Source organism: Erigeron canadensis, chromosome 7 (genome assembly GCF_010389155.1).
Source record: "Erigeron canadensis isolate Cc75 chromosome 7, C_canadensis_v1, whole genome shotgun sequence".
NCBI classification, from domain to species: Eukaryota; Viridiplantae; Streptophyta; class Magnoliopsida; order Asterales; family Asteraceae; genus Erigeron; species Erigeron canadensis.
This window is the reverse complement of record NC_057767.1, coordinates 33,411,807-33,428,416: the sequence shown is the minus strand read 5'-3', so window position 1 is coordinate 33,428,416 and position 16,610 is coordinate 33,411,807. Positions and strand designations below refer to the sequence as shown.

Genomic DNA, 16,610 nt, shown 5'->3' with positions numbered 1-16,610 from the left:
TTATTATCTCCAGTTTAGAAATATCTATAATATAGTGTAATGATCTTAATGAAATTAATTTTCATTTACCTTTAATTCCTAAAATGATTACACAATCTTTTTTACATCAATAACCTATAATACTCGTCGTCGTCACCATTGACGCGTTCCACCACCACCTCCTTACAAAGTCGCTATTACAAAGTCGCATCGCGCAGGCATAAGACTATAATATAGTATAGATTTAAAACATAATTTGTAAGTTTGTGTATTATAAATTATACATTTAACAAAATACCAATTTTTATTGAAAAAAAAACCTTTCTTTTGAGTGTTCGTCTTGTTATTACGTCCACTTTCAAAATGAGTATATTGAATATATTTTTCCGATAATCTAGTTTTAAAAGTGTATTTCAGTATTTGGCAATGTTTTAAAAACCGGTATTTTAGTTATACCGGCGTGGAAAATTTTTCCAATATTACCGGTATTATTGGTAATACCGGAAATACCGGCCGGTACGACTATTTTTAATTTATTATATTTTTTTGTGTAAAAATCTTACAAAACTTATTACAATTTAATAAAAATAGTCAAAATGCAATTATAATTTACTCAAAATTAATACCAAATATGTATTTCATAATAAAATATAGGTTTTAAAGTTCACAAGTAACAAAAAATAACATTAAAGTATCATAAAAATAATTTTTTAAAAAAATCAAAATTTATTTTTTGAAAATACCGGAAATACCGGTATGGTAATACCGGAAAATACCGGGTATACCGGAAATACCGGCCGGTATTGAATAGTGAAAATACCGGACTTAAAATACCGGCGTGGTCTCCGGTACCGGTAATACCGACCGGTATTTACCGGTATTTAAAACATTGGTATTTGGTAACATTAATATTGTAATGTTGATATAACACAACGCAACAATTTTATAACTGTTATAGTTTTGTATTTGGGAAAAGTGAGTACGAGGCTGTTATGTACCCAACTTGGGTGAAAAACCCCTCACATACTAATATTTTAATATTTTAAATAAATACATGACCCCCCATGATTTTTACCTCTTAAAAAAAGGTATGTGAGGGGTTTTTCACCCAACTTAGGTGCCTAACAGCCTCATATTCCCTTCCCCTTTGTATTTTCTCAAAAAAATTTATTTTGAAGAAAGGAAAAAAAAAACTACTATCTACATTTTACAGCCCATGAACTTGAAATCCAAACATAGGCCCAAATCCACCAAACCCTAGTAACACACCTATACATACAAAAACCTATATCTATACACATATATAAACAAACACACCGCCTCCACTCCATTCCATTTCAATCAACAACAACCAACATGTCAAAGCGAGGCCGTGGAGGTTCCGCCGGAAACAAGTTCCGTATGTCACTAGGTCTTCCGGTGGCGGCGACGGTGAACTGCGCCGACAACACCGGAGCCAAAAACTTGTACATCATATCAGTGAAAGGTATTGGAGGAAGGCTGAACAGGTTGCCGCAAGCTTGCGTTGGAGATATGGTTATGGCTACTGTTAAGAAAGGGAAACCTGATTTGAGAAAGAAAGTTATGCCAGCTGTCATTGTTCGTCAACGTAAACCGTGGCGCCGAAAGGACGGTGTTTTTATGTACTTTGAAGGTATATATATTTAACATTCTTTGATTATATTGTATTTTATTTTGTATATGTAATATGTATATCTAATGAGTCATTGAGTTTTGTTGTATAAGCTATTTGAGTTTTGTATATGTAATATGTATTAACTTTTGTTGTTTAAGATGGTAAAATGACCGATAAGCACCTGATAAGTATCCCTCCGTCCCATATTAAATGTCCAATTCTTATGCTTACAATTTTGACCATAAATATCTTTGTTTGTGTTGTATAGTAGTTGATGAAAGTTATTTTAATGAAAAGTGTACTTAAAACTCAATCCGATCATTTAATTTATATGAAGTGTTATAGTACAAGCAAAAATAATTACGGTCAAAGTTGAAAGCAGAACAAGTTAAAATTGGACAATTAATATGGGACGAGTATTGTGTAAGTGTAAAATAAGCTCTAGCTCATGATATAAGCTGATAACTCATAAAACTAGCTTGTTTTGTTGTTGATAATGCCATAGTCATCGCAATAAGCAAAAACGAACACTCTCTTAGATTGAAAAGGTGGTAGCTTTAGAGCATAATTAGTTGGCTGACTTGTTACCCGTGCAAAGTATTGGTGTCCAACTATTTTTTTGTGTTTTTTGGGTTGTTCTTGGCAGTGTGCTGTGGTGATGGATGGTAGACGCAGGTGTGGGAGAGGGTGTGTTTGTGATTATCACATTCATTTTGGGTGGGGAATATAGGTTGAGATAGAACCATGCTAATGAAGCTTTTTAACCTTAAAATTGAATAGAGTAAGTTCTCTATTCAAATTGATATGGATTAGTTGATGTGGCATTATGATGGCATATCTGAATTAAGATATCTGAAGGTTCTTGGTTATAAACTTTAAATGTGAATGTGTTTTTTGGTTGCGATGAAGGATAATGAGAACTGCTAACAATGAATCCAAGAAAGGATTAACGTGGAAGCTTGAAGCCTTTCTTTACATATTTAAAAACCAACTCTTGTTTTTTACTTTTATTTTGATTATCAGGTACTTAAAGTTCTTTTGTTTTCTAAACTGAAAATGAAGACATTCGAACACCGTACCAAAAATTTATTAGTAGTTTTGAAGAGATTTACAACCCTTTACATTTTTTGAGAAACAAAATGCACCCATATGCAATGTTTTTGAAATTTTAAGGCGTTTTGACATGTTTTTTTACGGTGACTTTGCCTTTCATGTGGTGAATTTTGTCTTGCCACTTTTGCGTTTATGATCTTTAAGGAGTTTGAAGTATTATAGTTTATTGCTAAAAAAAGTTGATTTCATTATATTAATGTAGCAATTAGAAGATGTTAATCCATAAAATATTTACTGTTGAAAGTAGCTTGTAAGATTTAAAATGCCAATGCCAGTGCTAATGCTTTCAGATTACTATTTATGCAATTTTTTGCTGTGCTCTTAAGTTTTTCTGGAGTGGGAGGTAGAGGGAGTGAGGAGTTGACGTTAGAATTTCTTTAGAAAAGTGTAACAAGGTGTGCTTTTTTCCTCACAAAATCTTAGTCCTACTTGTGGGATTGTTGTGGAGGGTTCGCTTGCCCTTTTTTAGATTTGTCTTCAAGAAAGACAAAAAGGGGAAAAGGCGGTTGTTGCATAGCAGCTGCAGATTGACTGTGTTGAGTTGGGTGGGGCGAACGCGATTCTTGTGGTGGGGTTGGAGAAGCATGGTGAAGTAGGACTTATGGCTCAATAAATGCTTCTTTGAAAACAAACACCACCCGGTTACAATATGCAAATCTTGGTTTATCTTTCTATCACCAAATCACCTTTGTATTTGGCTTGCTTAACTATGGTATGAAAATAGTTTATCGTCATTATTTAAAAAGCGTATCTATATAGTTTCTGTTGGGTTTCAGTTACGCTTGACATTCTTTTGGTAAATGGCTTCATTTTGGTGCTATAGAGGTGCAACACATTTTGTATTGTATTTAGCTTTATATGGATTTTTACGTTTTTTCTTGTCTTTTTGCAGATAATGCTGGAGTCATTGTCAATCCCAAGGGAGAAATGAAAGGTAATTTTAGTTAAAGTGCTACCTTTGCATGTAGGGTTGTGTGCTGTCAAGTTTAATATGCATAAATAAGATGTTGAGATCTTTATAATGGTTAATTGGAACCAGACATTTGTTTATGTGTGGAAGATGATGAATCAGAGTTAGCTCATCAACTTATTTTAGAAACATGGACATTTAGGTGCCTGCAGTTCAACCGACGTATGACTGTTTATATGTATGATTTAAAATATATACTGTTTCGACCCATTTCAAAACTGCCATCTTTACCCATTTTGCCACCTCTCCAATGTTTGGTCTTGATGTTTGTATATGCATATAGGTCTGATGGTTCTGTTATGTTGAAACCTTTCTACAGAATTTGTTTCTTAGTATATGTGTGGGTCAACGGATGCTATTTGCCATAACCGTTGTTTGTTTTTATGTGTTCAATTATTGTAGGATCTGCAATTACTGGACCCATTGGAAAAGAGTGTGCTGATTTATGGCCTAGGATTGCCAGTGCTGCTAATGCCATTGTGTAGGATGTGGTCATTTGGAGGTTTATGGTTGTTACTAGTCTTACCTTGTTTTTTTATGACTCAGTCGTAATGTGTTGGTTGGTATGAATTTTGCTACAATCAAAGACTTGCAGTGAGCATGGTCATCTACTCATTTTTGTTTTTGGTGCATTGAAGTCTTGTTATGTTTTGTCACCAAGTTACCTTGTTTGTTATGACTCAATGGCATTAAATTTATGTAGTCTTTGAAGCACCTTGTCTATGTTTTGAAAACCTCGTTATAACTTATAAGTTTTTATCAATTTGTCTGAAACTACTTTCAATCAAAACATAGACAAGGTGCTTCAAAGACCTATTAAACTTGTTTCGTTTTTGTTCTTGTATTCATGTGATAATTCACGACTGTCACGCTACCAAATTTAGTTGAAGTGAGTGGATACATATGATAGGCTCAAGGCTGATAGCAATCAATTTGTGAGTTTGATCAATACAATGAGATTTTGAATTTATTATGCATACAACAGCAGAACAAGATAAATACACCTGCTCTTTTTGGTTTTATTATGCAGATTACAGCAGAACAAGATACATACACCTGCTTATTTTAAATTATGACGATATGAAGCAAGTTGTGTTATAAAAACTATTTATCTCTTGTTAGTTTGTATACATAAATCGCTCTTTCTATTGTTTTATGCAATGATTTCTAATAATTTTATTTATTAAGTAAACTTATTCACAAAAGTAAAGCAAGTACACTTGTAAACACACATATGACAATGTATTCTGTACACCATCAGCAGTTTTTAGCCATACGTTACTAGACATGTTTTAAGTGTTGAACAATTTCTAGCGTATTTGGTGGTGACAATTAAAATTTGGTGGTGTACGGATTATGAAAAAGATAAAAAAGATATTTTTTTTTCATTTTTATTAGTTTAATATGTAATTTTAATGAAATAATATATTATATTTGATTGGAGTTAATAATTCGACCACATAATACAAATAATGAACTATATCATAAAAAATTGATGTATGTAGGCCAATAATATATGCAATGAGCACACTTTAAAAATGGTAGGTGCCAATGAGATGATAGATGGGATATTCCAGTTTTTTTATTTAAATACTCGTATATCATTAGACTCATCACTATCCAAGAGACGTCATATATTTTTATTATTAAGTTATCAATTCAAAGTAAAGGCATAGTTTATTCATAGTTTGTTTAGTCTTTCACAAAAATCTCACAAAGTTACTGTTAGTGACAAAAATAGTTGGGTTGCGTTTGGTATGCATTAATGAAGGATAAAATGAATAAAACATTACAATGGCATGAAAAATTTATTTATTTATTTAAATATATTTTTAACTCACTACCTTTTTTTATATGTTGGATATTTTGGTCTCTTTACATTAATTTTATTTCATTTGATCTTAACAGCCAAACATTAATAAAAAATGCTAATGGCTCAATTAATTACCTGCTAATTCCATTATCACCTTCATTTCATTCTGTAATTATTTCATTCAATCTTAAAGTTTTATTATAGTTTCATTTCATTGTTGTAAATTTTTTCTCATAACTCGTAAATCCCATAGAACTTTCTTTTTTCTCATCTACATTTAAATAGTGAAATGGGATTGGATATATTTTTACAGTTTAATTAAAACAAAAGGAATTTTTTTGCTTATAAAATCAGAACCATTTCAAACCATATTATTCTAAGCAACAATATTTTTCTTTCATTTTTTATTTTTTAATACAATGACAAAAATCCCAATGCAAGAGGTAGAATAGAGCTGTTCAAAAAGAAAAAGAAAAAAAAAAAAAAAAAAAGAAGAAGAAGAAGAGGTATAATAGATTTTGCTTCTAAACTTTTATGTATATTTCACAAAGTAATCTTTATTATATTTCTTTGAACTACTTTTTGAGATAATGAGTGCTTTGCAACTTGCATAATAATTGGTTATGTACAACTTATTGTGCCATAGTACAAAATGGTGGGCGTATATGTTTTGATTGATGGGCGACTGTTCATCGTAAGGACATCGTGTTAACCCGGTCATTCTTTCGACATCAGAAGACCGGGGTTAAGATTCAACGTGAATTATTTTTCGTTGGTTTAGACGAAGTCAGTGGTTATTTTTTATTATTATTATCTTCAAGTGTATTATAGTTAATAAGTAGAAATATAAAACTAAAAATAAAATTAGATGACACTTTGTTAAACTTGAAAACCTGATTAGATATGGGTTTATATTTAACGGCTATTAAAATTTTTTAAATAACTATGTAGTAAGAACTAAGAAACTAGCCCATACAAAGATACACAAAAGTCTGATACAGCCATACAGGTTAAATATGGGTTTTTAGTCGGAGTGGGCATTAGCCTTTATTTATATGGCCACTCCAACTTTTTAAAAACGTGAAATCGGTTTATAGTTTTTATTAGAAAAAAAATTTCCACATCAAATTGAACAAGTTGAAGAAAAAGGACAGCCAAGTTTTACCCTTTTGTCTTTTAAGTTTTAACCCATTCTAAAGAGGGATCTTTTATCCTTAAAAAGTAATGCTTATGACGTGATTACATAATAATTGTTGATAGTCGATCATCATTTCGGTATGGTGAATATCCACCAGTTGCGGATCAACCATAAGAGCCCAAAAACAATTCAACTAAACAAGTAACAAAGGAAATGATATATCATCTTACTAAATATCTTAATGATATTTTTATAAATTTTAAAATATGATAAGTATAATCAAATCATTCTTAACCAATTTAATTCTTTGATTTTACGTGTCATGATCTTATATCTTATATATATATGTATATATATATATATACTATAATACAGTTGAACTAATGACTTATTAACCAATCAAATCACTTAATTTCATCAAATTGATTTTCGCTTATGTCATCATTTAGATTTACTACAAATTAAAAATCATAATAATCATTATCCAAATATATTATTATATTAGTATTTATATTAATTTGTAGAAAAAGTCTCATTAATTTACACTTTTTTGTTTTCCATCAATAATTTACATTTTTTAGCCCTGGATACTTAATTTATATTTAATTTTAGCCATCAACTTGAGAGAATTTTTTACAATTATTTGATTAACTAAAATATTTCAACATATAAAATATTGTATTCAAAAAATTATTTCAAAACCTAATTACTTATTAACAAATATAAGATTACATTTTTATAAATTAAAAATATTAATATTAACAAATGTAAGAAAATGACTAATCCTCCTAACACTCTAAGAGAATGACATGTGGTATCCAATAATTATCTTTCCTAATCTTGCCCCTTATTTTTCCACATGTCATAATCCAATAGTTAAGAGAATTTTTAGGCTATTTTGTTAGGATGATTAATCATTTCCCTTAGTTTAATATTTAATATAAACACAATTTGAACTCTAGATACATATCACAAACATAATAACAAATGATGATATACAATATTATTATCCTAAACACAATAGGAATCACAGAACCTGAAACGATCACAGAACAAAACACGATTTACAACGAAGGGTTACTTGAATACTAAATCCAAATCAATATGAACTCCATTCAAGATTCATTTTATCTTTCAATAAAAAAGGTACATAGTTTTATCTTTTTATTTTTATATATATTAGCTTTGCGTATTAATGTTTAAAGTTACAGTTGTCATTAAAATCAAGAGTCTTAATTATTATCAAAGAATATAAAAACAATCTTAATTGATATCTAATTATCATAAGACAGGTGATTGAAAATAAATCTATGCGTGTTATGGGTCCGCATCATGATCAAATACATATACTTGAATATTAAGTACAAGATTACAATTATGTTTATATTTTAATTCTTAATTATCTTTCATAATAATATCACATTATGAGTACAATTGGTTTCAAAATATTCAATAATAAAGAAAATGTGCCTTGTGGAATTACGACGGCAAACAATTCCATCAGTATGTCTCGGATAATAATGACAGTGACGAACCTATGATTATTGTACTACAAGTTGCAAAATATAACACTTAGAACCGTATATATTCAAAATTATAAACTTTTATGACTTAAATGTATGAAGATCTAGTTAATAATGATAATATCTTAAATCCCGTGTCCAGTGTTGGACACGAATCTAAAATCTAGTTACATCTATAAACCCTTATAAGGGGTTTGGAATTAAGATTTTAAGCATATTTATTTTATTCCTAAAATACCCCTGTAACCCCTCACCAGTCACCACACGCAGCGACGCTGCTCTATTCTGCTCTAGCTTTCCCCTCTCAAAACCCAAACATTCAACAAACCAAACCCCAACCCTTTCTTCCCCAAACCCTCTCCAATTACCGCCGCCTACAATCACCACCAACCACCGCCCTTTAACATCCTCTTTTTCAAGGATCAATTTATGGTAAGTATAATTAATTATAATAGGTTTTTTAGTTTAGATTTAATTAAAACATCCTCATTTTTATTGATCAAAATCCAACCGAGGTGATTCTTTTTATGATATTCGAATTCTTTTCTAATAGCTGAAAGAAATATTGGAAACAAGATATGGGTTCAGTTTTGGAAGTGATGGATTGTTATTAGTTGATCAAAGGTGGAAGATGTAACTTATTATGTCATCTAATTGTGTAAGTATTCAGATTTCTTTTAAAGTATTATTATTGTAGTTATCAAGTCTTTATAATGTTCTTTGACAAGAGTTTTTTATGGGCATTAAGTAGGTACCATAAGTTTCAGTTTGACCAGATTCCTGACCCAGCCACCCACCTCTACACTTGTGTTTTTACTTTTTACTTCTGCTGTTGCAAGTGGTGCATGTATATATGAACTCATATCCGTAAGTTCTCACATCTAACATTCCCATTGGTTGTAGCTGGTTTCTTATGCTGAACTTCAAGCAAGGGGCCTTTAGCCTGAGTGCCTGACGGTATTGTGGCCTTGTGGGTAACCCGTCAACCCAGCGGTTGTAAGTTGAAGTCTCACTTGTGACAGCTGGTGTAAATAATCGGTTCGTATGAGTCAAGTATGCCTTTCAATAAAAAAATTTGCAGGAACTTTTGATATATATACATTTTCCCTTTGAATTTGATGTCATTTTATGTTCAAACGATAACTAAACAATCTTCAGTAGACACCCTTGGTTCAGTTTTCTGTCAAACCCATTCGTCTTGATTTTACTTTGTATTCTGAACGAATTATCTAAAGTTCACCCCTTCCAATTAATCATAGTTTATATAAATCCTTGACTCGCTTTTACTTTTCATTACCCCTTTGCTTTTCTCCTATGTTGTCATTAGCCTTTGGCTTTGCTTCTTGAAAAATCCAAGTATATAACTTGTTAGCATGCATATATTAGCGCACATCCTGAGAACATATGTTTGTTACTTCATAGCAAAATTTTAGTAAGTAGAAATTTTGTTGGCCATGGGTGAAGATTTGAGTGATGTAGACATATCTTCTTTAAACATAACTAGAATAGTACTTGCGTGATGCGGCGGTAACGTGTGTTGGCGGCGGCGGCGGTGGCGTGCAGTGACAGCGATGGTGGCGGCGACGGCGGCGATTGGTTGTATTTCAAGTAGATATTATAGATATTTCCACTTTAAAAATATATCTATAATACCTACTTGAGATACCTATAAACACCTTAATGAAATTAACTTGCATCTATTCTTAAATCTTAAAATAAGTACACTACCATTTTTACATCAATAGCTTATAATACTTGTCGTCGCACCACCGCTGACGTCGCCATTACAATGCCTCATCACGCCGATAATATAGTATATATTTTAAACATAATTTGTAAGCTTGTATATTTTAAAATATAAATTTAACATAAAACCAATTTTTTGTTAAAAAAAAAAAAGAAGACTTTATTTTAAATGTTCTATCTTATTACCCATTTTCAAAATCAACTTTACCATTTAGCTTGAATATATATTCCATATAATCTATTTAGAAGTGTGTCTTGTAATGATAAAATTGTAATTTTGCTATAACACAATGCAACAATTTAATTTCTGTCAAAACTTTGTATTTTTTTGATAAAACATTTTATTTTACAAAGCCAAGAGAAATAAAAAGAGAAAAAAAAATTAAAAAATACAAACTACTATCTACATACAGCCCATAACTGTCAAATCCAAAGAAAGGCCCAAATCCACCAAACCCTAGTAACACACCTATACATACAAAAACCTATATCTATCTACACATATATATACAAACACACCGCCTCCGCTCCATTCCATTTCAATCAACAACCAACCATGTCAAAGCGAGGCCGTGGAGGTTCCGCCGGAAACAAGTTCCGGATGTCACTAGGTCTTCCGGTGGCGGCGACGGTGAACTGCGCCGACAACACCGGAGCCAAAAACTTGTACATCATATCAGTGAAAGGTATTGGAGGAAGGCTGAACAGGTTGCCGCAAGCTTGCGTTGGAGATATGGTTATGGCTACTGTTAAGAAAGGGAAACCTGATTTGAGAAAGAAAGTTATGCCAGCTGTCATTGTTCGTCAACGTAAACCGTGGCGCCGAAAGGACGGTGTTTTTATGTACTTTGAAGGTATATATATATATATACACACATTCTTTGATTATATTTTTATTTTTTGTATCTATATGTGATATGTATATATAGATGTTATACATTTGAAATATTTTGTTGATTTATCGTTAGGTTAGAGAGATGTTAGATATAAAGGGTTGTTATGAGCTTGTATGACTTGCAAGTTATATTTTTGGTTTGATTATTATATATTGAAGGAAGTTAGTGAGTCAATGAATAATGTTTTGTAAGGTAATAAGCTAGTGGTGAGTGTTTGGATTAAGAGATGCTGTTTAAGATCGTAAAATGACAGTAAAGCGCTCGATTTTAATGATTAATGTTTTTTCTGTTGGATGGTAGGATGCAGATGTAGGGGGGGGGGGGGGGGGTGATGGTAACATTTATAACGGGTGGGGAATAAAGGTTGAGATGGAACCATGATAATGGAACTGCTTAACCTAAAGCTCAAATAGAGTATGCTCTTTATTCAAGTTGATATGGATTAGTTGATGTGGCATTATGATGGCATATCTGAATTAAGATATCTGAAGGTTCTTGGTTATAAACTTTAAATGTGAATGTGTTTTTTGGTTGCGATGAATGATAATGAGAACTGCTAACAATATTTCCAAAAAAGGATTAACGTTGGAAATTTGAAGCCCTTCTTTACATTTTTAGAAACTAGCTCTTGTTTTTAACTTTTATTTTGATTAACTGGTAGTTGAAATCCCTTTGTTTTTTTTGAGAAATAAAATGCACCCATATGCAATGTTTTTGAGATTTTTTAGCCGTTTTGACACATTTACTTACGGTGATGTTGCCTTCCATGTGGTGATTTTTGTCTTACTACTTTTGCCTTTAAGATCTTTAAGGAGTTGGAAGTACTATAGTTTATTGCTTTAAAGAGTTGTTTTCATTATTCTATGAATGTAGCAATGAGAAGATGTTAATCCATAAAATATTTACTGTTGAAAGTAGCTTGTAATATTTAAACCGCCAATGCCAGTGTTAATGCTTTCAGAATACTGTTTATGCATTTTTATGCTGTGCTCTTAAGTTTTTCCGGAGCGGGAGGTAGAGGGAGTCCTCTACCTCTCGCTCCGGAAAACCTTAAGAGCACATCATAAAATTGCATAAACAGTAGATTTTTTTAAAAATAAAGTGTAAGAAAGTGGGGCAATTTGTACCTTTTTCCTTGCAAAATCTCATTTCTATTTGTGGGATTGTTGTGGAGTGTTTTATTGCCCTTTTCTAGATGTCTTCAAGAAATACAAAAGGGGAATAAGGCACTTGGTGGGGTGAACATGATGCTTGTGGTGGGGTTGGAGAAGCAGAGTGAAGTAGGATATATGTTTAGGAGTGAAGTAGAATCTATGCCCAAAGATTTATGAGTCAAGAAATGCTTTTTTGAAAACAACACCACCTGATTAGGATATGCAAATCTTGGTTTATTTTTCTATTAACATATCACTTTTGTATTTGGCTTGCTGAAACTATGGTATGCAAATAGTTTATAGTCATTAAGTCAAAAGCATATCTATATAGTTTCTGTTGGGTTTTAGTTACTCTTGACGTTTTTTTGATAAAAGGCTTCTTGGTGCTATAGAGGTGCAACACATTTTGTATCGTTTTTAGCTTTATATGGATTTTTACGTTTTTTCCTGTTGTTTTGCAGATAATGCTGGAGTCATTGTCAATCCCAAGGGAGAAATGAAAGGTAATATTAGTTAAACTACTACCTTTGCATGTAGAGTTGTGTGCTTTCAAGATCTTTATACTGGTTCATTGTAACCAGACATCTGTTAATCCGTGAAAGATGATGGATGTTGATCTGAAAGTTTCATTCTCTTTACTTTTAAATCATAGTTACTGGTTAGCTCATCAACTTATTATAGAAACATGGAAATTTAGATGCTTGCAGTTCAACCCACGTATGACTGTTTATATGTACAATTTGAAACAAATACTGTTTCGACCCATTTCAGAACTGCCATCTTTACCCGTTTTGCCACCTCTCGAATGTTTGGTCCGATGCATGTATATGCATATAGGTCTGATGGTTCTGTTATTTTGAAATCTTTCTACAGAATTTGTTTCTTAGTATATGTGTGGGTCAAAGGATGCTGTTGGCCATAACCATTGTTTGTTGTTATTGTAGGATCTGCAATTACTGGACCCATTGGAAAAGAGTGTGCTGATTTGTGGCCTAGGATTGCCAGTGCTGCTAATGCCATTGTGTAGGATGTGGTCATTTGGAGGTTTTGCTTGTTACTGGTCTTACCTTGTTTTGTTATAACTCAGTAGTAATGTGTTGGTTGGTATGAATTTTGCTAGAATTAAGACTTGCAGTGGGCCTGGCCATCTTTGTTTTTGGTGCAATGAAGTCTTGTGTTTTGTCGCTAATGTTACCTTGTTTGTTATGATCCTATGGCATCAAATTTATGTAGTTATTGTGCCTGTTCTAATTTGTTAGAACCGTGTTAACGATTTAACAAAAAGTGAAATGGGTCAAACATGATGTAACTCATGTGTGAAAAGTTATCACCCAAGATCTCGTGACAAAAGTTTTAAGTTTAGTCTTGTTAACTATTTTTGGCGTGAAAAACTTTTGACATTTTAAAAGGATTGTTTGCTTGAAAACCTCTCTAACTATGTAAGTTTTTATCGATTTGTATGAAACTACTATCAATCAAACCAAAAGACTAGGTGCTTCAAATACCTATTAAACTTGTTTCGTTTTTGTTCTTGTATTCATATGATAACTTAGACCGTCACGCTACCAATTTTAGTTGAAGTCAGTGGATAGCAATCAATTGTGAGTTTGAATTATACAATGAGATTTTGGATTTATTATGCATACAACAGCAGAACAAGATACATACACCTGCTCCTTTTGGTTTTATTATGCATACTACGGCATAACATCATTGGTTGTGGTACAAATATCATTTTCGTACCAAGATACATACACCTACTCCTGTTTAACTATGACGATATGGCACAAGTTGTGTTATAAAAACTATTATTTCTTGTTAGTTAAAGACGTAAATCGCTCTTGCAATTGTTTAATGATTTCCAGTAATTTCATTTCTGAAGTAAACTTTTTTACAAAAGTAAAACAAGTATACTTGTAAACACACATATTAAAAAAGACAATGTAATCCGTACACCACCACTAAACATGCTTTAAGTTCCTTATTGTACAACATTTTAGAGCATGTTTGGTGGTGACGACTAAAATTTAGTAGTGTACAGATCGTGGAAAAGATAAGAAATGATTTCATTTTTTATTTTTATTTTTTTGTTTACGTTAGTTTAGTATTTGATTTTAGTGGAAAAAAAGTTACATTTATGGATTTTTTTTTATTTTTTATTTTTTTTTGCAAAAGTGAGTTTCGATTCAGACGTGTTAGAGACAATTTTAACTAAATATTTTTTGGACTTTCAACCCCCTACTCATGAAAAATATATTTGAGATGAGAACTCCAAGACTCGAACCCGAAACCTTAGATAAACTCACCCCAGAGGCCGTTTAGTGGATTTGAAAATACCTATATCCACTAAGGTTATATTTATGGAGTTAATAATTCGATCACATAATACAGGTAATGAATTATTATAATTTAAAAGATTGATGTAAGTAGGTCAATAATATATGTAATGAGCACACTTTAAAAATGGTAGGTGCCATTGTGCCAATGGGATGATAGATGGGATATTCCAATCTTTTATTTAATATCAGCAGACTCATCACCAAGAAACGTCATATATTTTTATTAATTTATCTATTTATTAATTAATGGTAAAAGTATAATTTATTCATAATTTGTTTAGTGTTTCACAAAAATTTCACAAAGTTCCTATTAGTGACAAAAATATGGGTAGAATGGAATAAGACATCATAATGAAATGAAAATACTTATTTCTTTAGTTTTTTTTAATGAAATAATCCATTGTATTACGAATATAATTCCATCATTTTTATTCTGAAGTTTTTACTTTATTTTTTTTCCCGTTCCATCATGAAATTGAAATGAAATTATAAAAATAATCTTTTAACTTTCCCACTAACTCACTACCTTATAGGCTTTCATTATACATCGAGTATTTTGGTCTTTTTACAGTATTTCATTTCATTTAATCTTAACAACCAAATATTACAAAAAATTCTAATGACTCAATCAATTATACTACTACTTCCATTACAACTTTCATTCCATTCTGTTATTATTTTATTTTGACCGTTAAGTTTTATTATGGTTTCATTTTATTGTTGTAAGTTTTTTCTCATAACTTACTAAACCTATGAAATTCTTTTTTTTTCAGTCATTTATATTTTAATAGTCAAATAGGATTGGATATTTTTTCATTTTAGTTAAAACAAGATGGATTTTTTCATTTTATAATATAATGACAAAAGTCTTAATGTCAGAGGTAGAATAGAGCTGTTTTTGTTTTTACGTAGAATAGAGTTGTTCAAAAAGAAAAGGGAAAAAAGAATAGAGAAGTATAATAAATGGGAGGGGATCCCCTCAAGTGAATTTCAACTTGAAGGGTTAAGGTGAAAATATCTTAACCATTATATTAAATTCAAAAGTCAGAATTCAGAAATAATCTTTAAATCTTAACCGTTTAAAGAACTTAGAGAGAATCCTTTACTAAAATAAATTTTGCTTCTAACGTTTATGCAATTTTCACAAAGTAATCTTTATTATATTTCTTTAAGCTACTTTTTGAGATAATGAGTGCTTAGCAACTTGCATAATAATTGGTTATGTACAACTTGTTGTGCCATAGTACATAATGGTGGGCGAATGTTTTGATTGACAGGCGACTGTTCATCGTAAGGACATCCCAACGTAAGTGTCAAAGTAACGATTCAAAGTAAACGAACTCGTGTTCGTATAGACGAAGTTAGTGTTTTTTTTATTATTATTTAGTTTCAAGCATAATTTAGTTAATAAGTAGAAATGTTAAATTTATCTTAATATATACTAAAAGGTAACTGACCTTATTTCAATTAATCAATCACAACGTTCAATTTCTTAAAATTAATTTAATCAACACATGTCTAAATTAATTTACACTTTTTGATTTTCTTTAACCAATTTACACTTTAACCCAATTTTTAAAAAATTAATACTTTATTGCATAATGTCTATCAAAAAACAAAATATAGCTAAGATTTAGAGAGTTACAACATTTGGGTTAATACAAATAAAGCTTTATATAAAAATTTTATTTTAAATTATATTGTAATCAAACTAATTGTAATATTGTTGTTATCAGTAAATGTAACCAGACTATAATAAGGATAATCATTGTTATATTGTTGTTATTAGTAATTGTAACCGGACTATAAATAATCTTAGCTTTAATTGGATTACACATATATAATTTTATCTTTAATCTTTAATATGTTATAAATAATCCGTATATTTGACACAGATCTAAATCTAGTATAAAACTAAAAAATAGAATTAGATAACACTTTGTTAAACTTAAAAACCTGATTAAATATGGTTTTTTATTTAACGGCAATTAAAATTTGTTAAGAATTAATGTAGTAACAACTAATTAAAGTAGCCCATACAAAAGAGTATACAAAAGATCTGATCCAAAATCCGGATTAAATATGGGTTTTTAGCCTGAGTTGGCATGAGTCTTTATTTATATGGCCACTCACTTTTAAAATCGGTTTATAGTTTTATTATTAAGAAGAAAATTTCCACATCAAATTGAACAAGTTGAAGCAAAAGGACAGCCAAGTTTTACCCTTTGGTCTTTTAAGTTTTAACCCATTAAAAAGAGGAATCCTTTATCCTTAAAAAGTATGCTAATGACGTAATCACATAA

General features: G+C 31.0%; 2 protein-coding genes across 2 annotated transcripts; both read left to right on the top strand.

Moving 5' to 3' along the window:
* The first annotated feature begins 1,295 nt into the window (after positions 1-1,295).
* Positions 1,296-4,400, top strand: LOC122607501 (60S ribosomal protein L23). The gene is made up of 3 exons (XM_043780487.1): positions 1,296-1,633; positions 3,621-3,662; positions 4,101-4,400. Exons 1-3 carry the CDS (start codon positions 1,336-1,338, stop codon positions 4,181-4,183), a joined length of 423 nt encoding a protein of 140 aa, XP_043636422.1. The 5' UTR covers positions 1,296-1,335; the 3' UTR covers positions 4,184-4,400.
* A 6,023-nt stretch (positions 4,401-10,423) lies between these two features.
* Positions 10,424-13,157, top strand: LOC122608273 (60S ribosomal protein L23). Its single transcript, XM_043781359.1, has 3 exons — positions 10,424-10,772; positions 12,430-12,471; positions 12,913-13,157. Exons 1-3 carry the CDS (start codon positions 10,475-10,477, stop codon positions 12,993-12,995), a joined length of 423 nt encoding a protein of 140 aa, XP_043637294.1. The 5' UTR covers positions 10,424-10,474; the 3' UTR covers positions 12,996-13,157.
* Positions 13,158-16,610: the final 3,453 nt, after the last annotated feature.